General features: G+C 44.9%; 1 protein-coding gene across 2 annotated transcripts; it reads right to left on the bottom strand.

Annotated features, from left to right (window-relative positions):
* Positions 1-192: 192 nt before the first annotated feature.
* On the bottom strand, positions 193-27,540 carry dync1h1 (dynein, cytoplasmic 1, heavy chain 1). 2 transcript variants are annotated; one of them, XM_041061414.1, is made up of 78 exons: positions 27,188-27,540; positions 25,799-25,886; positions 25,503-25,676; positions 25,155-25,410; positions 24,836-25,022; positions 24,467-24,738; positions 24,102-24,329; positions 23,353-24,006; positions 22,817-23,239; positions 22,502-22,681; positions 22,189-22,338; positions 21,927-22,073; positions 21,619-21,759; positions 21,264-21,440; positions 21,031-21,141; positions 20,781-20,900; positions 20,435-20,674; positions 20,099-20,254; positions 19,828-19,941; positions 19,625-19,735; positions 19,311-19,520; positions 19,042-19,188; positions 18,775-18,941; positions 18,416-18,589; positions 17,877-18,231; positions 17,589-17,783; positions 17,221-17,503; positions 17,000-17,100; positions 16,681-16,840; positions 16,185-16,425; positions 15,906-16,089; positions 15,595-15,807; positions 15,241-15,479; positions 14,965-15,121; positions 14,644-14,868; positions 14,305-14,535; positions 14,063-14,203; positions 13,701-13,934; positions 13,253-13,459; positions 13,004-13,125; positions 12,719-12,884; positions 12,412-12,575; positions 12,152-12,281; positions 11,914-12,047; positions 11,682-11,796; positions 11,426-11,587; positions 11,109-11,323; positions 10,788-10,992; positions 10,515-10,688; positions 10,219-10,338; positions 9,957-10,077; positions 9,206-9,401; positions 8,679-8,796; positions 8,369-8,584; positions 8,044-8,256; positions 7,756-7,883; positions 7,487-7,640; positions 7,216-7,362; positions 6,885-7,035; positions 6,472-6,725; positions 6,202-6,336; positions 6,014-6,108; positions 5,711-5,885; positions 5,521-5,596; positions 5,236-5,396; positions 5,022-5,133; positions 4,868-4,928; positions 4,645-4,768; positions 4,356-4,469; positions 4,073-4,243; positions 3,637-3,854; positions 3,409-3,512; positions 2,175-2,383; positions 1,728-1,881; positions 1,446-1,588; positions 1,155-1,323; positions 802-926; positions 193-667 (listed from the first exon to the last, which is right to left on the bottom strand). In XM_041061414.1, exons 1-78 carry the CDS (start codon positions 27,435-27,437, stop codon positions 539-541), a joined length of 13,923 nt encoding a protein of 4,640 aa, XP_040917348.1. In that variant the 5' UTR covers positions 27,438-27,540; the 3' UTR covers positions 193-538. The 2 variants fall into 2 exon arrangements, with proteins under 2 accessions (XP_040917348.1, XP_040917347.1); XM_041061413.1 differs by lacking the exon at positions 9,206-9,401 and adding an exon at positions 9,560-9,755.
* Between the last annotated feature and the right edge of the window lie 434 nt (positions 27,541-27,974).

A 27,974-nucleotide genomic window follows, 5' to 3' on the forward strand; every position in this document is an offset into this window, starting at 1 on the left:
GAGGATTTCTGCAAACTTAAATCCTTTATTCTCCTATCACAACTAAGGACATTTTGAATTGTCACACACGGACAAATTTGCAGGCTATGTTTTGCTTTACTCTTGTTAATTAAAAAAGGATACAGAAAACGTCATGTATGATATTGACTTTAAATCAAACAAAGCATACAAAGACCACACCGAAGTCATTAATGCAGTTCATATTTTCATCCTTCCTTCAGGTTTTATTCAAGCTAAAAACATACAGGTTCCTTCATAAAAACTTGTTTTCCTTTCAACTTTCCTTTACCAAATTTCATTTTCTCATCATGTACCATCTGACAACATTCCCTTGACCTTCAAAGACACTTTCCAAAAACACTACGAATGGCTACATTTTTGTTACTGCACAAATGTTTCTAACTACATTTTATACTGGAATGCAACAAGCTACACACTACTTTTTAAAATGGCTGTTAATAGTTCATGAATGTAAGAGATTATATGTGGTTTAATAATCAAGACTCTCTGGTCTCTCAAAGGAATGACGTGTTTTCGTTTACTCTGTGCACAGGATGGCGACTCCGCGCTCATAGAAGCTGTGTGGATCTTCCTTGGTGGCGATGTCAAAGTCCACAGTGAAGATGAGGTCAGACCTGGTGAAGTTCAGGTAAACGGGCAGAGTCACCTGCAGAAGAAGGACACGATGAGATGAAGACAGCAAAACCAAAATTACATTTAATGGCCTCATGTTTTTCTAAATCCTCTAAAAATATAGATCATTGTATAAAAACATGCATAGTTGTGTATGCACATTCATACCAAGTGTCTCTTCTCAGCATTGCTTTGCTTGATCCAGCGGAGCTGAGTGAGGGGCAGCTCAGTGGAGATGGTGGTGGACAGAGACAGCTTGTTGTTGGCACAAGTAGCTCCCTGCAGTTTCAGACCTGAGAGAAACAGTGAGCAAGTTCGACATTAGAAACCTTGAAACTAAGTTTTACAATATATTTCAATATATTAAGACTCAGTCATCTTGTGGTGACAATCAGCTGGATTTATATTTTTAAAGAGTTCTGTGAGCACCTGCCACACGTGATTAGGGGGCTATAGTATAAGTTTTTTTTTTTTTTTGGTGACTTATTCATATTGTATTTTCTGAATTCTGATTGACTGACCTTTGATGCCGAAGCTGCAGGCATCCAGTGCGGCGCCCTGGGCAGTAGTGACATTGACCTCCAGGCACAGCTCTTCCAGAGACCAGCTGTTCGCCTGAGCCACGTACTGGCGGGTTGCGGTAATATAAGCCTCTGGCACAAACAGGCTGCCGAGGCACACGTGGATGTTCTGGAGAAGTGGAGACAGAGAGGGAGAAGAGAAAGACACTCTGTCAGATTTTGAAGAATCTATAATAAAATATAAGACTCCCAGTTTATTTGATGCTGTACACAAGCAGTTAACCAAACCACCTTCAGTTCCTTTGCACCCCCGCTGGCAGCTCCCTGGGAGATCTGCTGCAGCTGTTTGATTCTCTCGCTGAAGTCCGCCACCCACTGGATCACAGTCATGGCGGCTGGGACTGTGTACCGACACCAGCTGCGAGGGAGGATGCCTGCAGAGACGGCCAGACGTATACCATAGTTACTCACTCAATATATAATCTGTTCAGTGACATCTTGTTAGTCATCTTGTTGTTAGGAATTTTAAGTGTCTTCCCTGTATTACTTAATTTGTCTACACAAACAGGTTACCTTTAACAAGGTCGCTGATGAGTGTGCGCAGGTAGTTGGTCTGCTTCTTCTTGCCCTCACACACTTGCACCACATCGGACAGATCCTGACGCACCTCCTGCAGCATCTTGCCGCCCATCTTCACCTCACGCTCGAAGAACCTGAACAGTGGGTCCTGGTGGTCGTGTGTTATGATGAAGAAGATATTAACTCAAATGCAGAAGGTTGGCAGATGCAACAGTGACACAGAAAAGCGAGTGCATGTTCATCTACTGAAATTCAAACCTCTTCATTTTACCTCGTTACCTCATGAGTCAAGCACCAAAATGTTAAATATAAAATAAAACATGAGAATTAACAGTTGCTCCCAAGGATGTTGGGCAGCTTCTCGCAGACAACACAGATTATTTCAGGTTTGTCTCCTGAAGTCTGCATGCCAACCACCTTTCCTCTTATTTCTGCCATTACCTTGATGTTCTCCACTGTGCGTTTGAGTGGATTGACTGTTTGGGGCATGAGCTGCAGCCAGTTGCAGGCAGTGGTGTGGAGGGTCCTCATCCAAGCCGGCTGGGCATCAGACGTGGACGAAGTGCGCTCCTTCTTCTCCGTCTCATAGGCAAGGTCATCCTCATCCTCCAACATCTGCATTTTCAGCATCTTACCCATCATGTCAGTGCCTGCGCAGCCCGGAGGAAGGAGCGAGTGAGCGGGGAGGGAGGTGGAGGAGAGGTGGAAAAAAACAAGGCCATGGTGGGAGGTAGGGAGGAGAACAAATTAATTGTGGGACAAAGGAACAAATAGCTTACCTCAAGGATGCTATAATAAAGGTTTTGTTTTAACGAAAAAGACTTTGTGGTGGACAGACAAACAAATTAGGACTACACAGGGTATGACAAAAGACACAAGACTTAAGGCAACATTTCCATCAATGTAACCACTCAATGTGGCTCCTGAATGGATAAATTAATCGCATTCTTGACTGGCTGGACCTGTAAAAGAAACAAATGTAACAAATGTAGGGCGTCAGGTTTTGAGGGAGAAACTAAGGGATGGGAGTGAATGAGGATGAAGGGGAGAGGGAGGGTGGACCAAGGGGTAGATGCTTCAGCAGCCAGGATTGTGGGAGTTTGGTGGAGGTGTGCAAATCAATCTGACAAAACAGGGAGGGAGGATATGAAGAGGAGAAAAGAGGATTGGGGAGGTGTGTGGCTGTTTTGAATCCTTATATGAAGAGGTGGGGTAGGGATATTATCCTAGCAAAGCGACATGATGGCTGTGAAATACAGCTGCTGGAGGGTGAGGAGACACACACCCATCCTTTGGACAGAGCACCTTCTGAAGTGTGACAGCTATGAACTACAGCTATGCTACAACTATGATACACAGGACTGCAACCAAGAGCTATCTGTGCAACCGTAGAAAACTAACTAGCGAAGTTAGCTGGTGAGAAGATGAGAGCACCATTAATATTCTTTGCTAACACACAAAAATATACATTTAAGACCACTCCACTGGGACACCCTGTCAAAGAAAGAGTTAAGACACTAGAACACAGAGAGAGAGAGAGAGAGACAGAGAGATGGTTAATGATCTGTCCTACTAATACATGGCATCTGTACAGACAGACGGAGGAAGAAGAATCATGATGTGCTGTGTTCCATTTGATGAGTACAGGGTATGAAAATAAACAGTTAGGGCGTACCCTGAGTGGTAAGCAGGACCTTCTCAGCATTGCTGGGCAACCCGAGCCAAGATGGAGTCTGAGTGTCGGGAAGCATCTCTACCCAGTGCATGAACTCCTCACGACTGTAACAAATTACACAATTACAAGCAAACTTTACTGGGTGAGGTGATCAGGAACACAGTCTTTTAATATTCAACACCATAGGAAGGGTGTAATTGTAAAAGCGAGAAGTCAGGCACTACTGACCGAATGCCGTCTGGCATCTTGATGTCCTTGTGCCCGTCAACTTTGAGAGCCAGTTTGAACTCGCTGTCAAAGCTTCCCTTGGTGAAGATGCGCTCCAGGAAGGTGATGAGCAGACGCTGATCAAACTCATTGTCAATGCGGCCGCCGTAGATGGACTGTGCCATCAGGGTTTTCAGAGCTGCCCAGGGGATCTTGTCTGGTGCAATGTTCTGACGACCCTGTGTGTGTTTGTGTAGAGGGAAAGTGTGACAAGGCTGTCAGATTTTTAAAACAGTAAAAAGTAATACATTAGTAATTTATCTGATAAAATAAGTTGATCAGGTAGTAAGAAATGTATGAATTTATGGGTTGATGATGTAAGTTTCTCTTGGCAACAAATAATTTTTATACTGACTAATTTAAAGCAGTGTATGTGATTTCTGAAATAATTTGCAACCTTAGCAGTGTCGTCCAGCCAGGTGTCAACGGTGTCACAGGCAGAGCGGAGGTCAGACTCTCCAAACTCGTATTTCTTGGACCATCCCAGTGGTGCATAGCGCAGACGCTCCTGAATGACTGCATGGAACCAAGCCAACAGGAAGTAGAGACGAGCACGCTCGTTGGGAGCCTGTAGAAACATGGAAGAAAAAAGTTATTCAGATTGCAAACGTGGAGGTAGTGCGCAGATGGTGAATGATTAAACTTCTGACGTGTATGTTTGTGAACCTATTTCAAGTCACCTTGCACATGCGAGCCACAGGGATGCTGCTGAAGGTCCTCAGCATGTTGGCTTTGACACCAGGAGGAGGCTCAAACACAAAGATACGACCGGCACGAAGCAGATTCACTGGCACCTGACAGGAAAACACAGCACTGAGACTTTGAGGAGTTTAAAAAAAAAAAAAAAAAAAAAAAGCAGGGACTTTGGGCCTAGAGGTGAGAATTAATTCATAGCTGTGCTGTCACTGATTTCTTCGATGCTGAGATTCTAAAATGTTGAAGACATTTTTAATGAATGATGCAATTTACCTTGGGGTTGATCTCCATTGTCAGGAAAAGTCTGAAGCTGGCGTGAGGCTGCATAGAGTGGAGCTTCTTCTCCAGCTGCATCAGCCACCCGGGGGCCAGGTGGACATTCTCCAGCATCACCCACCTGCAGGATGAAAACGGTCAGGGTAAAAACACACAAAAAACAAAAAAAACAAAACAAAGTGTACGTTCTCATTAAATACACATAAACAGTGTTACTCACCTGCCTGACTTGACAGCAGTGTTGATATCTCTGTCAGCCTTATTGAAGCCCTCAGCAGAACCTGTGGACAGAGGAAGGAAAAGTTTGCGATGTACTCACTAAAGCCTTTGACTTACGAAACAACAAATATGAAAAGTAATGATTCCATCCTTACCAATAGAGATAGAAGTGATTTGTTTGTTCTGCTCAGCAGCCAGATCTCTGACCAGCCCGCTGGCATCATAACCTGGTACGGAGCACATCAGCACTGGAGTGCTGGGCTTCACCTACAGACACAAGAAGAGTGATGCCAGTGATTAATCCAGCAGCCTGACACCTGACAGACAGAAATCTGGAGTGAAAATAATTGAATTAATATTTCACACTACCTCACTGTCAACAATATTAGCCAGGTCAAGAGGCTGCTCGATGATGTTCATGAAGGTTTCTCCCAGGACCTTGGAGACGAAAATGTGTGACATGGCCAACAGACGGTCAGGACGGAAGGCCTGAATCAGCAACAGCTGATGTACTGCCTGGCCAATGGGAGCTGAGCGGGAAGCGACAAAAGGAAGATGGAAAGGTCAGAACATCACAGGCGATATATTCCATACCTACTGGCATTAATAATTATGCTGCATCATTTTCAAAATATGATGAGCGTATATACTCACTGGACTGCTTCTCCTCTGACCACAGATACGGAACAGCCAGATCTGGAGTGTTGCTCTCAATCCACATAAAGAATTGCTAAAGTAACAAAACGAAAAAGAGTTAATGATGATTTCAAAGAAAGTAGTTTAATCACGGGTGCTTTCAGACTCTGCGAGTGCTAATGGACCAACAGTATCTGTCAATGCTGACCTCATCAGCCTCAACTTTGGCCACCAAGTCTTTGAATGCTGGCAGGCGGCTGAGACGGACCATGGCCTCACTCTGCTCGGAGGTCAGACCCTTCACCTTAGGCAGTGCCATGCCAGTCAGAACGATCTCCTTGCCGCGCAGGAAGTGCTGGAACTCTGCATCATATGAGGGCTCGCTGGAAAGAGATGGATTTCAATGGTTCAGATTTGTGCTGGCTGATGTTATCTGGCAACACTATTGTATGCAACACTGCAGCTCAAAGTAAGTTTTTGCAGTAGTTTTGGTGTGATATTGGCGTCTTACTTGGTCATGCCCTTCAGACTGATCTTAGCCAGCAGCATGGCAAAGGTAATGTGGTCCTGGTGCAGCATACCTCTGGCTACTCTGTTGAACGCCACCTACATTCAAGAAAAAAACAACAACAAACATATCATGTATATTTTTTTTATACCACTAAAGAAAATATCACGTTCAAAATATGTGGTTCAAACCTGGAAGAGGTCCTTGGTGATGAGACTGAGTCTCTGTGAATGATCACTAATGCTCTTGAGGTTGGGGTTCTCGTACAGCACTGTGTGGTAGGTGTCCAGGAAAAAGTGAAGAGAGTACTGGTACAGGAAGTGCATCTGGAACAAGAAACATAAAAAAATAGTTAAGTAAATAAGCAAATGTGTCTGGAAATCATAGTTTGCCGATAAATGTTACTGGAATATATTGATTAAGAGATTTAATAAGACTGACTGACAGAACAAGTTAGAGACCTGGTTGAGAGCCTCCATGGTGAAGTAGATGCTGCTGCAGGCAGAAGACAGAGACAGGTACTGTTGTGACACAGCCTCCACCTCAGCCATGACGATATCTGTCTCCTCCACCTTTCTGGTCACCTCAGCTGCCTCCTTCTTCAAGTTCTCCAGTGTTGTGATGATGGTGTCGTCATCAAGGATACGGCCCTTGACCTCATTGAGGGCCTGCAGCAGGGATTTCTCCAGCTGACGCAGACGCAGCTGGAACTCGCCTAAAAGAGAGAGGAGGAGAGTCATTGACGGGATTCCTCATTTCACTGAACCCTTTCACCACTGAGTCAGAATTATCTCACACCCCAGTCAGTGTTCATCCTCCTCAGCTGTCTGTCTGCCTGTCATTGTGCCAGTACATCTGCCACTTCCTGTCTCACCTTGCAGTTTGAGGAGGTCAGAGCGTTTCTCATCCACGTCAGGCCTCTCAGCCTTTAGGACCTCGTTCAGACACTGGCTCTGCAGGCTGCTGCGTGTCACGGTGAAGTTGACAAATGTCACACGAGAACACAAGTCTGGTGGGAACTCAACCTGCATACACAAGAGACACAGTGTAAAAACAGGTCCATTTCTGTGTACAACTGTTTCAGAGGGGAACATTCTACTCCAGATGGAAACTAGACTGTGTTTATAAGACATATACCTATAATAATTAGTTAAACACTAATAATCTTACATTATCTATAGGTGAAACCTGAATGATCTACTCACCGTTGGGTCTCTTGTGGAGAGGAAGATGACAAACGAAGGCGAAAGATCAATGTCCTGGTCTCCGAGGGTGATCAGGACACGTCCACCAGTCCTGCGGACCTCTCTGTTCAACACTGGGTTTAGGATGGGGTCGTAACTCTCTACATCCTTAAGGACAAAAAAAAAAAAACAAGTGTGAATAAACAAACTTGTGAAAAATACAAGAGCAGTGGACAGTGATCATGTAGCAAGTGCACAGTAAATGCTGGCAGTGTGAAGTAACTGCTCTTACCTGGACCAGCAATGGGTTTCCAAAACGCAAGGCACTCTCCAGGTTCTTCCTGAAGGCGTCATCCAGGAAACTGGTTCTGGTGATCTTGCGGTCTTTGTACTCGTTCATTATGAACTCCGTGGCTTGGCCTGATGGGTCGATGATGAGTGGGTACCTAGAAAGGGCAATGGTCAAGAACAAATCAATGTGGATGTAAAATGAACTCATGCAATCAGTGCTCAGAAACACTTTGTATTTTCTTAACAGTTTCAGAATAGAAAGATACTGACCTGTTGAACCTCTTGAGCATGATGGCATTCTCAGTGCAGAGGTCATCAGCTGGGAGAGAGTTGGCTTGCCAGCGCAGCCTCTCGTCAGCGTTGGACAGGTACTCAGTTCTGGCAATATCCGTACGGAACTGAGGGAGAAATTTAGACCAAATGGAGTTAGGAACCTGACTTTAGATTACAGGAAATACAAAATGTGCAGTGTGCAAAGGTAATGTACATGGCAGCTTGTAAGTGCTCGACATTTGTGGTCTCTCATTATACTATCTATACTATCTGAGCTTTCAGTACCTGAATGTTGGCCTGCTGCAGGTGGTGAGACCAAGTAGTGAAGAGGTTCTGCCTCATCTGCTGCTCAAAGTAGCCAGCATAGGTGATGAATGCTGCAGAGAGCAAACAGTCTCCAGCGATGGTGGACATCTGGTTCTTGAAGGTCTCGCTGGTCTTCTCCCAGCGTTCCCTCTCAGCTGACAGACTCTTCAGAAGGGCTGTGCTGCGATTCACCTGAGAGGAGAGACCAGGAGTTCAGGACAATGCTGCAAGATGCTTCAGTTTAAAGTGGAATAAATAAAAAAAGATAAAGAGGGAGCTAAATATTTATTTGATGACCAGTTACCTTGGCCTCAACTGCAGCCAGGTCAGCCTTGATGGCCTGGGCCTCTGAGATGAGGACAGCGTACTCTTCCTTGTAGCGAGCGATGCTAGCCTCCAAGTCTCTGATCATCTGCTCCACCTCTTCTGCCTTTGTCTTGTTGTCCTTGGCATCATCCTCAAGCTTCTGCAGTTCGTTACGCAGAGGCTCCACACGCTTCAGCATGTCAGCATAATTGAGCTGGGGAAGTGGAAGAACAAGGTACACATTACACCAAGTACTCTTTTTTCCACACTCATCATCTTCATTTTTTATATCATTTGGAGTCTCTTACCTGAGCAATCGCCCACTTCACCATAGGCCCACAAGCCAGAGAGGCCCTGTTGACTTGGTCATAGTTGTAGCTTGGGTTGGAGAGATAGTTCTTCTTCATCTTCTCACGGATGGAGTCACTGGATAAAGTAGAAACAAGTACAAGAAGTTTGAATACAGCTACACTTTTTACAGTCAAATACTTCTATGTGAAATGTGGAAAAATGATCATAAATCACTGGAAATTAAATATGAAATAAGAGTATTGTGCAAGATCAATAAAATTTGTTTGGTTTGGGGAAGGGGAGCAATTTCTATCATCTTTACAGTGACAAATAATAACAATGCCCACAGGCCAAGATAGGTTTCAGTAAGTCAACCACAAGTTACCATCAGTTCGTGTTCTGATTCAACAAAATCAGCCAGTGAGACTGTTCCAGAAACCTAAAATCAATTTACAATCACAGGTGTAGCTTGATTAATATACTGATTGAATATCATTTGAGTTTCCATTAGATAAAGGCTAAACAGACATTTTGACACCAGTACCTCATTTCCTCAGAGGAAAAGTTGACTATGCTGCTGATGAAATTGTCCCTGATAATAACTTGTCTGATTTTTTTCCAGTCATTGGTCTCCTCGCCCAGCATAAGGCAGATAGACTCCAGGGCCAGTTTGACTGCAGCTGGGGGATTGGTCATAGCCCGCACTTCTACTAGGTGCTGCCGCTTAATAGAACTCACCGCTAGTTAGGTGGAAGGAGGGATGTGTTTGAAAGAAAGAAGCAGTAAGGGCAGGGGGAGGAATTTGAAACAGACTCAGGGGGAAAGAAAAAGAAAGAGACAAAGAGGGAGAGGGAGCTCTTTAGTGACCAGCTGCAGAATGCATTCTCTCTTATTTCACCTGATCTCCTCAGCAGAGAAGTTAACAATGGTGGGGATGAAGTTCTCCCTCATGATGATGGATCGGATCTGCTTCCAGTCGGTCGTGCTCTCTCCCAAGAGCAAGCAGATAGACTCCAGGGCCAGCTTCACAGCTCCGGGTGGATTGGCCATGGAACGCACCTCCACCAGGTGCTGCTTCTTAATGGACTTAACAGCTATTAACATCAGGTGAACAAGGATGGCGATTATGATAAGGAAGGGGCAATGTTGGAAAGAGGATGTAAGCAGAGATCAAGTTGTTAACATGAATCCCTTGAGCTAGAGGTGCATGTGAAATAACAAACCATCCTTCTGTCACAACATATCAATGAAACACATTCACACTAAGACAGATGTGAGTAAACAAACCACTGTACCATTCTGAGCCTCAATAACAGCAGGCTCCACCTGGTCCAGGTCCTGTTTGACACTGAGCTGTTTGTCCTTGATCACCTCCTGCTGCTTGTACACAGCTTCCTGGATCTCCTGGCTCATCACCTGGAATCACAATAGTAACAGTATTTGAGTTGATTTGAGTTTAGCTCAAATCAACTTTAGCTTATAGAGCTAAAGAGATCACATCTAAACCTGCACGTTAAAATGTTTAGTACAAACAAGCTAAAAAAAAAATCTGTGAACCTTTTTCTTTTCAGCCTCCTGCTGGTCTTTGACCATCTTCTTCAGCTTGTCGTTGGCAGCAGCATTCTTTGCCTCCAACTCCTGGCTCTTGATTCTCAGGTCACGACGAAGCTCCTCCACCTAGATTAAGACACATAAGTACAATCGGGGAGTTGGACAAAAGCAAGTGCTGACAAAATGACACCTTGCTGGTTTGTGGGGACCAGCTATTCACAGGTTTTGAGAAATAAATAGAATGAAATGGCACTAAATGTATGGAAATACATTAAATGAAGTAAAATACAAAATGAATTTACCTGATCAACAGTCTCCTTGATCTTGCGGAGACCGACGTTGAGGTGCATCTGCTGCTCCTCTAACTCGCTGCGTTTCTCATTGAACAAGTTGGCATACTGGTTGATAAAGTCCAGGTAGTGGCGAGGAGTGATGGCCATGGTATGACCACCTCGCTTGGCCAGACGGTTGTTAGCCTGTAAAGAGTTGACAACAAGTATTGAGTACAAATGTTAAAATTCCAAATATGCAGTTTCTGCTAAAGCAAGTTCAACCACCACTACTAATATCTTTACCTGGTGTAGTGTCTGGTGAACAAACACACAGCCATTGACGATAGCCTCACGGTGAGATGGTGGCTGGGGCAGTTTGTCATAGACGATGGGCATGTAGTCCGGCACCTTGTAGTTTGGTTTCTCCAGATCCATCTTACTGGTGAACTCCTTGCCCACCTGATAAAGGGCCTCTGTGGACCAGTCTCCAAACCAGTTCAGCACACACCTGGCACAAAGGAGAAGAGTTTTCATTTAACACAGAAACTCCATGATTCCCTGATTTTCTCTGGTTTCTCTGATGTAACAGAAAATTCATGCTCAGTGTTTATAATGTTTCTGTACCTGTTGAAGAGGGCAGGAGATGTGGCAGCCCTGTCCTTCAGGCCCTCTGATGAGGGGTTCATGGTGAAAACCACGTGGAGGTTTCTGATGACCTGGCTGGTGAACCACTTGTACAGCTCTTCGTGTGTGTCGAGCATCAGGCCCTCTTTCTGGGCTCCCTCCTTACACTGAGTCATCAGGGTGGCATACTCATCTCCCTCAAACAGGCCAGGAACCTACAAAGAACAGGTAACTTTAACATACTGAGAACCTGAAAAGTTTGCGCACACAACCGATTTCTTATCTTAGAAAAGTACTAAGAACCACAAAGATGTTACCTCTCCGTTGGCCAACAGTGTGTTCATTCTCTCAAGGAAACCAGAATCCAGTACGTTGGACTCATCCATGATGAAGGCGATCTTCTCGTTCTTGCAGCCTGAGCGACGCAGCACCGTACGCAGGTCCTCGTCGAAGTCCTCTCCAGTATATTTCCTGTGTACCTAAAAACACACACACACACAAGTCAAGTCAATAAATACACACATATAATTGAACAAGTATGACTTAAAATACCTGTACATGTATTTTACCAACCTTGATCTGGTAGACACTAAGTCCATTCATCCAGGCTACAAAGCGAGAGAGAGTTGTCTTTCCTGCTCCACTCACACCGATCAACAGGAGATGGCCCTGAGGCTGACGGAAGATTCTAGGGAAGAATATACCGTTTTAAATAGCATGCGCATAAAACAAATATAACAATTTAAAAATTCTGAGAAGTCAGTGAGCAGGACTGAGCTTCAAAATCTCAGAGGCTTTTACTCACCGGTCAATCCTGAGGACGTGGTCCAGCACCTCGTTGAAGAGCACCAGAGGGACATCCAACTCCTCTTCATAAAAGACCTTCAGACGGGCCTTCACATAGTCCCTCAGCTCCTCCTGTTCCACTGGGATGTAGTCCTGCATCCACATACAAGAAACTCAGTGAAACTTTTTTATTAAATTACTAACGACTCAAGGAGTCAGTAACATTACCAAAGAAATCACAGTATACTCTAATTTACCTTGGAGAGCCAGTTGCTGTAGAGAATAGGCCTGTTGAGAGCCTTCTCCTTATCAATGTTGGGGAAGTGTTTGAGAGCGACCATGTCGATGTTTTCATCTGTCCACCTTCTCTCCTCATCACCAACCAGCCTGGGAAAGTACACAACAAAACACACAGTCACCAAATTTGATCACTCTTTGATGTCTTTGATTTGTCAAAAAAATGACACCACATAGTCTGTGCATAATAAAGCTCCACCTCTCAGTAAATAACACACACCTATCCTGGAAGAGGCGAAGGGCCTCATGGGCCCAGATGCGAATGAGCCCCTCGACAGGGAGAGTCTCAAGTGGTCGCAGGGCCTCAAAGATACCCCTCACCCAGCGAGTCATCTCTCTGGGTGAGTAGATGTAGTGGGGCTGGGTGTCCTGGGTGAACCGCTCCTGGGAGGAGGGAAATCACATAAATGTATGTAATTACACTGAAACACTAAGAATGATAAACACACTCCTCTTTATTCTTTACAGTTGTTTCTGTGACAGTATTAGTAAATTTGATGTTTTCATTAAACTGCCATCTCCTTTACCTGAGACATGGTGTAGAACTCAACCATAGCAGCAGTAAGAGGCTCAGCATATGTACGTAGAGAGGGGATGAGGCGCAGCATGGCGCGGTTGAAGGTTCCATAAATCTGGGTGAGAGAGGCTGGGCCGGGATAGTCCACATAGACCACAGGAACATGACGCAGGAACCTATTGAAAACACAATATGGCCACCATAAGTGTCACTGTCATTTCAGGATTTTTGCAATTAAACATGAGTATTTTCATATGTAATGCTACCATTTAATTTACTAGTGTGAGTAGTGTACCTGTGTGTAAGAGGCTTTCTGCCAGGGTCAGTGGGAGGATTACAGGCGCCAACAAACTGGATCCTCTCCAGTTTGACCCAAGTCTGGTCTGAGGTGCGATAGAAACCTCCATGTTCCACCATCTGCAAACAAATACAACAATGGAGCTATTAACATACAAGGACAACACATCACAATATCTGCCAAAGTTACTGGGAAAATCATTTTCTGCAGCTACAGCTGCGACTGTTTGCGAACAATGTATCATACCTGTCTGAGGAAAGAGATGACTCTCTGTGTGCCGTATTTGTCCATGTCTGGCAGATTGATCTCATCACAGAACAACACCAGCCATTTGCCAAGCTGAACGGGGGCGAGGACCACACCATTGGGGGTACGGCGGTACTCACAGTAGTGGTCAAAGGTCTTCAGCAGCAGCTCTGGGGTGGTAGCACTGGAGAAGTTCAGACCCACAACCTGGTGGAGAGCAGGAAGCAATTTGGCAATTACAAATGTTAATAATTACAAAATATCATGTCCTCTCAGTCTTACTTAGTTTATTTGTATTCACTGGGCAGTGTGAAGAGTAAGAGATTTCAGAAATTTCTAAAAATGCCTATTCAAAGAAATAACAGCTCAGTTACATCAACCGAGTTCAAGTTTAACTGATTTTAAGAATTTACAATCAGTCCTACAACTCTGTGGTACAGTCTCTCACCTCCATATCAGGCAAGGCTCTGAGGGCGCTGAACAGGGTCATAGTCTTTCCAGAGCCAGGAGGTCCACACAGCACCAGTGGTTTGTGCTCTGCCAGCCATGTGTAGAGCAAAGCCTCATGGCGAACAGTGTCCAGAGTGGGAACCACGACATCGGGGGATGCCACCTTGTGGGTCTCGACCTCAATCTGGGGCACCTTGCCCTGCCAGGACTGCCATTCACCTGAAATGCACACCTAAAAAAAAAACCCCTTATAATTAGTTTGCCTCTGTGACTTTCAAATACAGAAAAGCAAGCATTTTCTTGTAAATGTACTCGGAGAACAATCAACAGTTGTTGTTGTTCAACACACAGAGGTTGTACCTCGTAGTCAATGATAGGGACATTAGGAGCGGAGGGGAGGGGAACGGTGGTGATGCGACGGATGTATTCTCCAAGTTCAGCTCTCATCTTCAGTCGTCCGTCACCAGAGAAGGACCACAGCACGGCATAGATCAGATACCTCTGTGGAAAGAGAATACCACAAAATGTGCCAGTTGTAAGAAAATGTAATTAGTTTGAGGGTAATGTGCACTGAGAGGTGAGAGCAGAACACAAAACGTTACCTGCATGTATCTCTCGAGCTGATCAATGGGCATGGGGAAGTCAGGGTGGTTGTTGTTGTAGAGAGCCACATTACGGCAAGCCTGGTGCAGCATTGAGAACAGGGAACCCAGGCAGCGCAGTCGGGTGAAGTCCATGATGTGCTCCATCTTGGAGGCGTGTTCTAAGGCCTTGATCACCAGGCCTGTGGAGGTGAAGTAAGGCTGCAGGATACCTGCAGCATCACGCTGGATCTGGTGTACGACACACAGCAGGATATTGGTAATGAAGAAATGTTTGACAGGGCTTTTGTTTTGTTTTGTTTCATATATAGTGCGTTTTCTGTATTTTCTTCCTTTTACCTGCAGCATTGGTGATGCAGCCTCCTCCTCGTCCTCTGTGCCCTTCCTCTTGCGCTGAGCTTCATCCTCTCCCTCGTCCAATGGGATGCTGCGAAGGCGAGCCAGGAAGTTGTTGAAGATCATGTCAGTGCTGAGTACATCCTCGCTGAACCAGACCATACCACAGCGAGACACAGTGGCCAGGGTGGCGTACTTCAGGTCCTGTACTTCAAACATCACGCGCACCTGTGGACAAAATTAGGGTAAACTCAAGTTAAATAACCAAACCAGACCAGATCAAAATTAGGTGAGGCATCTGTGCTTGAGGTGCTGTGCTTTTACATTTGGTGGTAAACTGAGACGCTCTCCGTTGGGCAGGGTGAGCAGCTTGTTGTCATCCAGGACTGAGTTGAGATTCTCAACCCACTCAGGGTCAACATCACCATCAAAGATGATCCACTGGCGCTTCTGCAGTTCACCTCGAACATTGTCAATGATCCTAGAATTGAAAGAAAAATCGTTTTACATCATTTTATTTTTTTAAAAAGTCACATTTTGCAAGATCAAGATTAGCTGGTTAGATTTAAACCCTTAATAACAAACTGCTAACAAACTCACTTCCTGAGGATGTGTGTGAACAAGCCATCGGTCCATTCACGAGTGTTGGGATCCAGGGTTCCGTACAGGTGATCCTTGCTGATGGCCTTGGGGTCGATGATGTGGGCCACACCCTCAAGACCTTCCAGCCTCTCCAAGGCCTTGAGTAGCACCCTCCATGCCATGGTCTTTCCACTACCTGAAGGTCCCACCATCATCAGGCCGTGGTTGATCTGTGTGATCTGGTACAGCTGGAGCACCTGGAAGAGGTTGCATAACCAAGTTTCAGAATTTCAGGAATTTGATCCTTTACCTACAGGGCTCTGTAACTATTTCAAGAGGCGATCAATAGACATATATTAAGTATCTACATACCTTCTCCACCCACATGCTTCCCACATCGTCACCATCTCCGTAGGTGAGGTACATCTCTGCACAGACCTTCTTCAGCTCCTCCCTCAGCGCAGTCATCTCTCCTCGCTGGTATTGCACTCCAGGGAAGACGTCTGACAGCAGGCTGAACAGCAGAGGGATGTCCTCCGCCACCAGCTTGGGAACCATGGTCTCGCACACACTCTGGATCAGGATCTAAAATAAATGGGACACAGACTAAGTGAAACAACTATTCAAGCTTCTTAAATTTCTAGCTGCTATATTTATACTGCAATAGGTAGTTTTTTTTATACCTCCTGTTCAGGAAGGTTCTCAGCGATCTCATTTTCATCAACATCTTCTCCACGCTCAAGCTTCTCCCTTTTGATCTTCTGGATGCGCTCACGCTTGACATTTCCAGCACTGATCAGCACGCTCTTGAGAGCTCGCAAGCCAAAATCGTAGTGACTCTGAGATGACAGCTGCTCATCACACAGCCTGAAATAGAGGCAAGGGATTAATTCAGAGAAAACAGACACCTAAAAATCCTCTCAAAGCTATTTCAACTTTTCTTAGACAAACACAGTACATACTTGAAGAAGGGCACAATCTTCTTGGCGAGGATCTCAGCAGTGCGGAAACCTTGGGAGTAGAGCATGACCTGTGCGATGAGCTGGCGGTCAGGCTTGGTCATGGCCAAGCTGCGGAACAGCTTCTTCAGATTGTCAGGCAGGTTGGAACGACCAGCGTAGCCAGGGTTCATGGTGATGAAGATGGCCATGTCAGGGCTCACCTTCACCTGCTTGTTCAGGAGCTCTGTGGTCACGGGCACACCTGAGAGGAGGACAGATGATACCCTCTTTAGACTGCAGTTCTCATGCAGAGTTAAAACTGCTGGCAAATAAAGTCGAGACACTGATTTGAATTTTATTCTTTAAAATTTTTTCTACTGTAGTGTGGCTTTTTTTTTCTAGAAAGCTGTTTTGTTAACTCATCATGGACCCCGCTTTTTTTGCAACCGATGTTCCAACTGAGTCTGGACATACTCGATTATTATGACATCCCAGTTCCCACTCATTTAATACTTACTCCTGTCTCTGTTTGGGTTGCTGTGCTCTCTCAAGGCCACCTGGATGTACTGGACCTGCTGGGAGACGGCAGACAGCATTCTCTCCTCCAAACGATTGAACTCGTCAAAGCAACCCCATGCTCCCACCTGACACAGACCCACGAAGATGCGACCCATGGCCTAAAAAAGAGAAGATCAACAAAAGGGAATTAAATGACCAATATTTGAAATAAATCCCACAAAAAACAATATATGATATCCAGGTACTTTACTGATCTTTTATGGTGGTTTTGTTATCTTGGCTAGTCTAAGAAGGAAGAATGTGAAAAAGTCATATACCTGGAAGTCAAATGTCTCATCACAGTTGAAAACCAGGACAAAGCGGCCAAGCTGGTGACCAAGGGCTTTCACAGACTCAGTCTTTCCTGTGCCAGCAGGACCTAGATGACAAGACAAACTCAGTGAAGTTCAGTGATTTTTTTGGTAAAACTATACTTTGCTTAACAGTACTTTCTCCATTTCTTATTTGCAAGAAAATATGCCACATTTAATTTTCGTACCAAATGGTGATCCTCCAAGACGAGCCTCCAAAGCCTGGGTCATGGTCAGATAACAGCGGTCTGTCAGAGGGGTCTGGACAAGCTTGTCCTGGACACCCAGGTACTCAAAGCCATAGTTGAACTTGGCATTGGCCATTTGAATGGACAGCTGTTGGAGGACATCTGTCTGCTTGGGGTCAAAGTAGAAGCGCATCTGGCTGAGCCACTCAAAGGACTTGGGGTTGTCGATCTTGTTCTTGATCAGAGTCCTTGTCACGTCACGTTGATGCACCAGCTCAGTGATCTAAGAAGGAGCAGAACATGGATTTCAGAGATTTCATCATACAAACAATATAAAAAACAAAAAAAGACTTTTAAATCCTACTGACCAGGTGCTCCAGTTTCCTCCTGCGGAGTGGAGGCTGCTCCATCAGCACAGTGTCAGCCAACACGTTGAGGGTTGCCTCCACATTTGACAGCACTCCCTGAATAGGAGTCATGTCCCCGCCACCAGCAATGGTCGTCAATGCAGACTCAATGTTCTCAGACCAGGCGATCTGGGCAGACAGGACCACCAGCTGGGCCTGTGGAGAGAGAAAACAGAAAAGTAAAAATTTACAAACTGGTTCGCCAGATTAACATGGCTACAGTATATATTAAATGCTCTCAATGCCGACCTGGTAACGATCAATCCAGCTGATGTACTGGCTCAGGTCAATGGCTGTGCCCTTGTTGAAGGCAGTGACCTCTGTGACAGACTCAGCCAGCAGCTTGGCGAGCGTCACCCTCATCTCTTTCTCCACCAATGTCAGCCACTCATTAATCTTGGGGTGCTCTGTGATGGACACTGGTGTCTTGTAGAGAACCTCTTCACCCTCACGAGAGGAGATTCCCAGCACCTCAGTATTGTCCTCATTCAGCAGGATGCTGGAGACACCAGCAAACATTTTTTTGAAGTGCTTCTGCAGTTTGGCCACATTCTTGCTGTTACCAATGATCTCGAGCAGGTCCTCGTCTCCCACGAAGTAGAACCTGTGACCAAAAATAATATTTCACTTATAAATGAATGCATAAATCCACAAGGCTAAAACCAGAAAGGTGATTCCAAATATTAAACATAATCATTAATTTCTAAATTCTCTTTTCAATATGCGCCATTAGAACAAACAACCCTCCTTTCCTCCTAGCTCACTTTGCCTAAGCATCATCTTCATACCTGGGAAATGAGGATCGCTCCCTCTCCAGGTATTCTCCAAGAGCTTTCTGGATTTTTCCCAGAAGGTCAGCCAGACGCTCCAGGGACCTCTGCACTCCCTGTATGTTCAGCACATCCATCACTAAAGGAGACTTTGTCACCTTCTTCATCAGTGCCAAGAACTCTGTGCTGATACTGTGGAATAAAGACAGTAAGATATTATATTAAGTTTACAGGAAAATTTACAGTAGTAAATAGTGGGAATGATCAATAGGTTTCCTCAAGCCTGTCTCTCATCAGAAAATCTTGTAAATGTTAACATGACCACTGGAATTCATAAAAAACATTCTGGTTTCTTAAAATAAGAGCCCTTCATTTACCTCTGGAATCTCTGGGTTTCAACTGGCAGCAGATGTTTGATGTCAGCACTGCCTGTGAAGATGCCTTCGAGGTAGACCCAGCGACGCTGGACGTCAATCCAAACATCAAACAGAGCCATGATGCGATTCAGCTTGTCCTCCCAGCTCAGGGCATCTTCCTCAAACACCTGGGAGGAAAAGGAAAAAGGGCACAGTGTTGACGCAAATTAAACACTTGTACAATCTTAAACTACTGTCTCAATGAAAAGAATGCATAATTCTGTTTACCTTGTAGTATGGAGACAACTTCATGGCAGACACGCTGTTGATGTGTTCTTTGACCTTGTTGAAGAGGTCATCCCAGCCTCTAATCAGACGACACTTGTTCTGATAGTTCACCAGATCGAGCTCATATGAGTTCCACACTTCTCGGATCTGAGAACCAGAAAAGATGGAATTACTAGAAAGCTCTACAAAAATGTGAGTCGTTTGTACTGGAAGCTGAAGATAAAAACGTAAACCAATAAGCATTGCAATTACACTGCAGCCCCATTCACCTGTTTGAGGAACTCCTCCAAAGCCATCTCTCCCTGGGCCACCAGGAGAACATCCTTCACCACCATCTCATTCTTCTGCAGATCCACGTCCCAGATCTGTCCCAGAGTCAGCTCCGACAGGACCCAGTTTACATGCAAACGCTTCATCAGCTGCTTCCAGTGGCGGTCTTTGAGAGCCTCTGATTTCAGCTCAATCACCAACATGTTGACCTGGAGAGATAAAAGGAATAGGCACAGAATTTAATATCCCATTATTTTATTTATTCCTTTTTATTCCAAATCTGTGCTCTGCGAGGAAAAACTTGGCGTCTGACCTTGAGGTATCCTTTCAGCAGCCTCTGGACATACTCATAGGAAGCATACTGTCTCAGTCTTGCTTGGAAGTTCTTTAGTTGGTTCAGAAGAGCATCCAGACTCTGACGAAGCTACAAAACACACAACACCAGTTAGATGCATGAAAATCCACAAATATCCAAAATCGTTCTAATAACTGGAAAGGTTACTGTGTATTTCTTACTTTGCGAGGCTGTACAGATACCCATGGTTGCTCTTTCATCTGGTCGATTTGCTCCCAAACCTTTGACAGCTCAGACCACACCTCCTTCAGGTCATGTAGCTCCTCCAGTGCCACCTACATGTCACCACAAAGACAGAAATGAGTCTCAAAAACACATGCATTTAATCATCTTTCCTCTTGGAAGAGGGAGCAAGTTAGAGCTAAAACCCATGGATATTTTGATCTTCAACTAATGACTTAAACTTTTATGTGAATGTGTGCTGGGCATTACCTGCACTCTCTCTTCACTGCCACTGAGCAGGCCACTATCAGTGAGCTCCAGGGCCTCTTTGGCACGAGCACACTTCTCCCTTTCAACCTTCAGACGGCCAAAATTGCCTTCATAGATGGTGAGAGACTGAAGAGCCTCCTCTGGACGCAAGTTACCCTGATGGAGCAGATTATCAGTTAGACACTGGAGACATTTGATGAAATTATTTCAGGTAAATAAGATATGTCTTAACTTTTGAAAAACAGAAGTAACCAGATATGTAACAGTTACGAACTGCTCCTAGGTGTGACTGGATTACACTAAATTTCAAATATAACATGACTACTACTCTCTTACAGCAACTGGTTTGGTCTTCTCCCAGTCATTGAGCAAGTCAGTAGTGCGGTTTTCCACAGCTTTGTCCTCCTGGACAATCTTCATTTGCAGGTTGGCCACCTGCTGCTGGATAGCAGTGTCCTTGCGCTTCATTATGTCACTGAAGGCACCCCATTCACCCTCAATGTTGTCAATGTAGAGCCAAGAAGGAGGGAACTGGAATCTCTGCTTCTCCAGCAAACGCTGCCCGTTACGGAACAACTGGAGGTAAAGCAGGGAGAATATGATTAGCATCCAAATGGTCCTAAAAGCTTCCCATTGAAGAAAAGGAATGACGGTAAGGACACTCATGTTTTAAAGTACTTACGTCCACATTTTTCTCAAACTGTTTGATCTTGCGCTTCAAAGTCTGGACATATGTTATGAAGTTAACAGCGTCTGAGGTGCTGGCTGTATCCACAGAATGTTGCTCCAGATCTTGACGGGACTAGTAAGGGAACAGAAGCAGTGCACAAAAATGTAAATTACAAAATATTCTTCTAATCAGTGTCTTTGAAATTAATGTTACTAACCTGTTTAAAAGACATACAGTATTTCTCAATTATATCATTCGTTACCTTGGAGATCTGGGCATGGAAGTCCTGCATGTTCTGGCCAAGCATCTGCCCAAACTTGCTGAGGACTTCTTTGTGCCAGGAGTCGTACTTCAAGTTAACCTTGGACTGGACCTGTTGTCAGGGACAAATGACCATTTTGTGAAAATCCCATTGGCAAACTGTTTATTTTTAAGTGATTGTCTTTTGATAAAGAGCTTTCAAACACAACACTTAGAACTGTGAGTCATCATTACCTTGCCATAGTCTATGACCACAGGCCCAAACTCTTTCCGTGTCTCTGCATTGTCAAATGTTCCTCGTGCTTTCCGGATCTGGACCAGCAGGGCCTGCCACTTAGTGAGATCTTCACCCAGACGGTTGTAGATGTTCTCTGCTTGCATGTCCCACAAGCACTGGTACTGCAGCCACACCTGAACAGCAAAGATAAGCCAATGATTAAGAGGGGGATATTTTAACACCTATGAATATGATAATGTATATGTAGATAAGCGATATAAGCTAAGGACATATAGGCCAGGAAACAGAGCAAAAAGAAAACGCATGTATGTATAATAACACATTTTTGTGCTCTTAGACCAATGATCTTACCTTGACGTACTGCTCCACCTCATTAACAATGTCTTCGACTGCATTGTAGGCCTCCTCTAAGGCTGCAGGGCCATCCGGCATTCTGGTCAGGGCATTTCTGTAGAACTTCTCCTCCTCTGACAACTCATAGTGGACACCCACCTGGAGAGGAAGGACAGACTTGCTTAGTTAAAAGCAAACAGCACAAGTGCAAAAGCAACATCTATATGTCGCTCAACATATCATCAGCTGAAAGATAACAGACAGTACTAAATCAACAGATATTTTGTCTAAAGTGTTTTGTTTCCACAGATATTCAGTATCTCTACCTGGTATCTCTGGCTCTGGATCCTAGGAAGGGAAAGGATGACCATCTTCCAGGCAAACATCTCCTGGTAGAGCTTGTAGCGACAGTCTTCAATAGGTGGGTTCAAGTAGATGACCTGGTTAGTAATCCTCAGCTCATGGACAACATTCTGAGGATAACAAATAAATATGGTCAGTTCCATCCTGGTATGGAAAAGTTTCCCAGGTTTTATAGGTTATGTACAAACATTAAAACAATACAAGGTCACCAGTCACAGTGCTTACCTTGATCTTAGGCTCGCCTCCAGGTTTGTGGCTCACTTGTGGAGCCTCTGTGTCCATGTCCACATCAGCCTTGTCCTCTACCTGGCCACGGAGCACCTGGGTCCAGGCTTTAAGGCCAGCCTGCAAACGCACTCCCAGGATGCGTTCAATCTAAGAAAACAAAATCAGAACAAAAATCAGTGCTGTTTAAAAGCCATCCACATGCGAAGAAGCAATGGTTAAAATATTCAGTACATTTCCATTCTGACTCAATTCAGTATCTGAGTGAGAATAGACATTAATCCTTGTCTTGTGGCTAATTTGTGGTACCAACCTTAATGTCAAGTTTGTTGACCCAGATGGGCAGGTTCGAATAAGAGTGCAGATTGAGGTCATCCACTGCCTTCTGGACTCGGTTGAGGATATCAGAGAAGGTCTTGTGGTCAAACATGCAAGTCTCCAGAGAGCGAACTTCCAGATCTATTTTCTCCTCAATCAGCAAGAGGTCATCCACCTGGAAACAACATACAACAGAAAAAAATAATTTGCTTGGGATGATTAAACATTTGTTGTTTAATTCTAAAATGACAGCTTGAAGCAAGTCTGTATTAATACAGGCTGTATGCTACTGAATTGTCTCCACACTAACCTTCTCCTGGAAGTTGAAGACTGTCTCAGCCAGCCTCTGAACATAAGGATCCAGCTTGTAGGACTCCCAGACCAGAGTGATGCCTTCAGTAACGAGAGCCTGAACCTCTTTCTTGAGTCCAGCCACCAGCAGGGAGATAGAAGACCTCTCCTCCACCTTCTCACAGGTGCGCTCATAAGTACGAACGCTCTCGATCAAAGAGATGGCAAATGGGTACAGCTGGTTAGCTTGGTGGGCTTTGTTGACGATGGCCAAAGGCACACGGAAGCTCAGCCACTTGAGGTTGCGGACCTCTTTGGACAAGGTGATGATCTCCGGGAGGAAGTTGACCTTAAGCTTGAGCATGTTCCCTGTGCGTCCACGGGCACGGGTGCTCTCAATGGTGAAGATGCGGCCAGACACACCGAGGTTACGCTGCTGTACCTGAGTTACAACAGGAAGGGAAGACAAATATTTAAAAACTGAGGAAGAGTTGACAGAGAAAATTAAATTATTTACAAAGAGTGTACTATATATGTCAATGATGAACTCCATACCTTGCGAGCCCAGTCATCAAAAATCTCTTGAGTGTTGAGTTTAGCCCTGAAGCTATCTCCATCCTGCTTGAGCTTCAGCCCCTCCACATGGTTCTCCCAGCCCTTTCCCAGAACATCCTCCACCCTCTTCATGTATGCAGTCAGCTGACGGTCAATCTGCTTGGCCCAGATGATGGATCCAGACACAGGTGGCAGGTCGCGAACGTGGCTCATCTTACAGGCCTGGCTCTGAGGATACTGCACTTTGAACTTGTCATGCAGTGACTCAATGTCGTCTTTCACACGCTGGATGAGCTGCGTCTGGTACTCCCGGATGGCACCGCGGATGTGGGGGCGCACAAACAGAGCATTGAAGCGGGAGAAGATGCGGAACATCTCGTTGGCATTCTTGGCGGTTCCCAGCTGATCACGCAGGCGGGCAGTGATACGGGTCTCCACACGGTCGATCCGCTCATCGTAACGCTTCATGGCAGCTTCCCAGGCCTCCATGCCTTCCTTCGACACATCCAGACCATCAACCTCTTTGACGTTCTCATACGCCAGGTTGACCTCCTCTATAGCATTGGCATCGGCTGCATCAAAGAGAACTCCAGCTACCTTCATATCTTGGGGCTCAACTGTCTCCCCAGGGGCATGCTGTGGCACAGCTGAAACCTAGAGACAAAAAGTTGGCAAGACATGCTTGTCAGTTAAAGTAAGGCCATGGCAAATTGCAAAAAAACGTATAGTCTAAAAAATGTATACTTTACCTGAGGCCGCAGCACACGGACGATGACAGCCCTTAACTGCTCGTGCTGCCTTCTGAAACGTCTCATGTGGTCCAGACGGGATTGGAGCTTCCTGTGGGCAGGGCTCAGACGCCACACCATCTTCAGGTTCTCCTCCCTCTTCCTCTTCACAATGTCCCTAAGAAGCACCTGGAGTTTTTCGTACTCATCCTCCCAGGTCTGGAAAACCTCGAAGCAAGCCACCATCACCTGCACATATATGTTTAAAGACATTTAGGAAGATGCACAATATTTTGAGCAGCCAAAGTAAGCATGTACTTTTGGGGGAGAAAGAAAAAAAGTACAATCGGATTTACTTTATGATATAGAAACACAACCACACCAACCTTTTCAAATTCCTCGTAGGCAACATGCATGAGCTTCCTGGTGCCCAACACCTTGAGGAGCTGGGAGCTCAAGTCCCTAGAGATGGCCTCTACCAGACGCAGTGCTCTCTGGATAGGGTACTTGGTGTTCCTAATCTTTTTCAGGTGAGTGAATATGGCTATCAGAGCCTGGCGGATCTTATCAAGCTCTGAGGCAGAGAGCAGGTCATTGAGAGGGAAGTCCTTCATCAGAGGGTTGTAGTCATTGACGGTTTCCACAGCCTGTTTCAGACCTGTGAAAGAGAGAGAGGAAGCAAAAATGTTCATTGTTCAAACCCCAGTGAGCAAAGGGAGCAAAAATTCAGAAAGTTTTGACTGGCTGTTACTCACCAGTGTCAGTGTCAAAGCTGACAGTAGCATGGAAACGTTTGCCATGTTTGAGGATGTCCAGTGTGAGGAGAACCTCAGGGCTCTCTCTCTTCTCTTGGATCCTGTTAAGGGCTCTTTCCAGATTTAACCAGAAACTGATCTCCTGCAAGGCTGTGCCCGAAGCCGGGTCACGATCGAGCTTGGTCACCTGATAAAAGGGTGGGTGGTGGACACAAATAAACCCAGTGGTGAGAAAAATAGTTTTCCATACACACGTTATATGAACTATCACAGCATTGTTTTGTTTAAATTTGAGGTAGAAATATGGGATGTCTCTCACCTTCTGGATCTCCCTGATCCAGCGGTTGACTCCAGATTGCAGCTGGTTAAGGAAGGTTGGGTCCTCAACTTTGTCGCCAAAGTCTGTGACCTTGGGCTTCTCCCCACGCTCATAGCACTGTTTGGCAATGTTTGTGATGATGGGATGGATGAGAAGGCTGATCTCAGGGATCTCAATGTTCTGCTGCAGGTGGAGAAGTCCCATCTCCAGCTCAGCAATCTTTTTCTCCACTGAGGGAGCCATTTTATCCCCATCTCTAGAGGTTGACGAGAGAGATTTGAGTTTGTGATTCAGTTTCACACAGGGTTTTGAAACCATCCAAAATATACGAAACATTCTGAGAATTACCTGTCTGCCTTGCCAGACTCGCGGATATAGGACTTGAAGAAAGGTGCAACAGCATTGCTGATGAAAGAGTGGAGTGTCTCGTAAGGAGAATCCTCACTCAAGGTCAGCACTCGAACTTGGGTTGATATGGGCTTGTCTGCATCGATGACTCCTGTCCTCTTGATCAAAGCCAAGCTGCAAGGAAGAAAAGGGTGAACACATTCACAGTTCAGAGTTAACAGAAGTGGAAGCTGAGGACCATGTAGTAAATTAAACACATATCTTCTAGGTTCAATGGAGAAAACTGCAAAATTTACCTGTTGGACTTGATCCCATAGTGTATGTCAATGCTGACATTATAAGTGATGCACTCTTTCTCCTCCTCTCCTTCATCTCCAACATCCTCTGTGTGAAGAACAAATAAAAATCAGTGTCTGAACAAGGAAACACCCAGCCATGTTAAGCGATAATAAATGAATGTTTGCAGTTTACAAATTGTATACATTATATCACCCGGTCAGAGCATCAAGATAAGATGCAAGCTGAAGTTGTTTGGCATGTATTTAGTCACTATTTAGAGGCTTTCCCAAGAAAGTACCAACAGTTGATTGCTCAAGGCCAACAAAATTACTCTGCTGCTACTGTCAAAAATAAATTATTTGGAAACTAGACAAGGGTTGAGTTCATCTGTGTATATAAGGTCATGTTGTAGCAGGATGATTATGCAATCAGACGTTTTGGTCTGCTTCCATCCACCTATGTCCCCACCCTCATTCGCAAGTGAGGTCATGGCTTGTAGGAAAATATAGCCATCTGCAGACACTGCACTGTCTGCACTGCAGCATCAGTATTCTTAGAGCAAAAACATGAACAGGCTGGGGCAGTGACTGTCTGGCTGGAAAATCAAAACCTACAAGCTCAGCCTCGGACGCTGTCTGGTCATGTGCAATATCAAGGGATCAATGTTCAGCACTCATGGAACATTAGTAAAGGCAAGCTGCTCGGGATTAATTTTCCTGAAGGAAAGTTTAAAGAATGTGTTCACTGACACGAGCTGGTTCGCATGATAAAACCCCAAGGAAATGGGTACATCATGACTTGTAGCTATGACAAAGGATTCATTCTCTTTTAATTTCTATGATTTTCTTTTTTTAAACGAGGGCTTGTGTTTGTATTAGCACTGTTTGTTCTGTTCTTTTATTGTACAGCACTGACTTTATCAACACTTTGATTTTTGAAGTGCTTTATAAATAAACTGCACTTTAACACAAACGCATGGTAATGCTAACTTGTATTAAATTCAACGCTACCATAGCAAAACGTTTTATAAACTGTGGCTTAAGTTAATAGGAATCACAGATTACAAATGTCAGAAGATAGTTAACATTGAGCACCTTCGTTGGGCTGTAACATTAATGTGTTATCGTGACCCTTTTTCTTCTCCCCACCCAGTGTGGCGTAGTTACCTCACAATGTAACAATGCCATGGATGGAGATGGCAAGCTAGCTTAGTGTTGTTGTCTACCCGGTTGTCAAATAAAACTAGCCCACAAAAACCGTTAATTTTGCTAATACTGTTTGGTTTAAAGTGATGTTGCTGGCGACAAATGTAATAGACACACTGCGTCCATATTAACGAAACACTGCACAAACCGTCCTGAATTTCACATCATATCAGCTAGCTAATGACTTCTAACTAAATGTACCTTTAAGTGCACTTCTTTCGACCAGAACGGTGTGAATTTGGGGGTCGGCCAGAAATTTCCTCATCTGCTCCACGGCGCTCTTCTCCTCTAGGGCGGTTTCCAGAGAGGCCGGGGCCTCGCCGCCATCTTCCAGGAGAAGCGGTACCAGTTTCCGAATGTGCTTCTGCAGCACCGAGGTATCAGCGACCGTCTGAACGGCAGACACCTCCATAGTGCTGGAGTTTTCCTCCGTCCCCCCGCCGTCGGACATTCTTTGAAGCGGTCAACGACGGCCCTGTCGCGATGAGAAAGTGACCAAAGAAACGACACTGACTTTATGTGGCTGTCCGCAGTACGAACCGAGCTGGTTAGACGCTGACTGCCGCTGTCAAAACGCCGCAACTGTTACCGTCAGATTTATTTGCGCAATGGCTTGTGGTACTTGTCGTTCAAATGATGAGTATTTCAATAGATTACGCGCGCCAAAAACTACGATTCCCACAATGCAGTTGACTTTTTCCTTCGTCTTTGTTTTGAGCGCTTGCAACAGATAGGGGGAGAAAGGGAGTTGTCTTCAATGATGCAGCAATAAATCCTCCTAAATTACGATTTCCAATAAAGTTACAAACCTTTAAATTTGGTATTACTGATTCTGTTATAATTTTATGTTAAGAAATGACAACTGCTATGAGCCAGTGATAGCCTTTGTCACTGTCACTGTGACTTGTGTTAGCATAAAAAGTACGTTTTGCAGACTCATGCTATCAAGAATTAATGAGTTGACTAAATTTGTTGTGCACCTTGTAAC

This window comes from Toxotes jaculatrix, chromosome 17, assembly GCF_017976425.1.
Source record: "Toxotes jaculatrix isolate fToxJac2 chromosome 17, fToxJac2.pri, whole genome shotgun sequence".
In the NCBI taxonomy this organism is placed as follows: Eukaryota; Metazoa; Chordata; class Actinopteri; family Toxotidae; genus Toxotes; species Toxotes jaculatrix.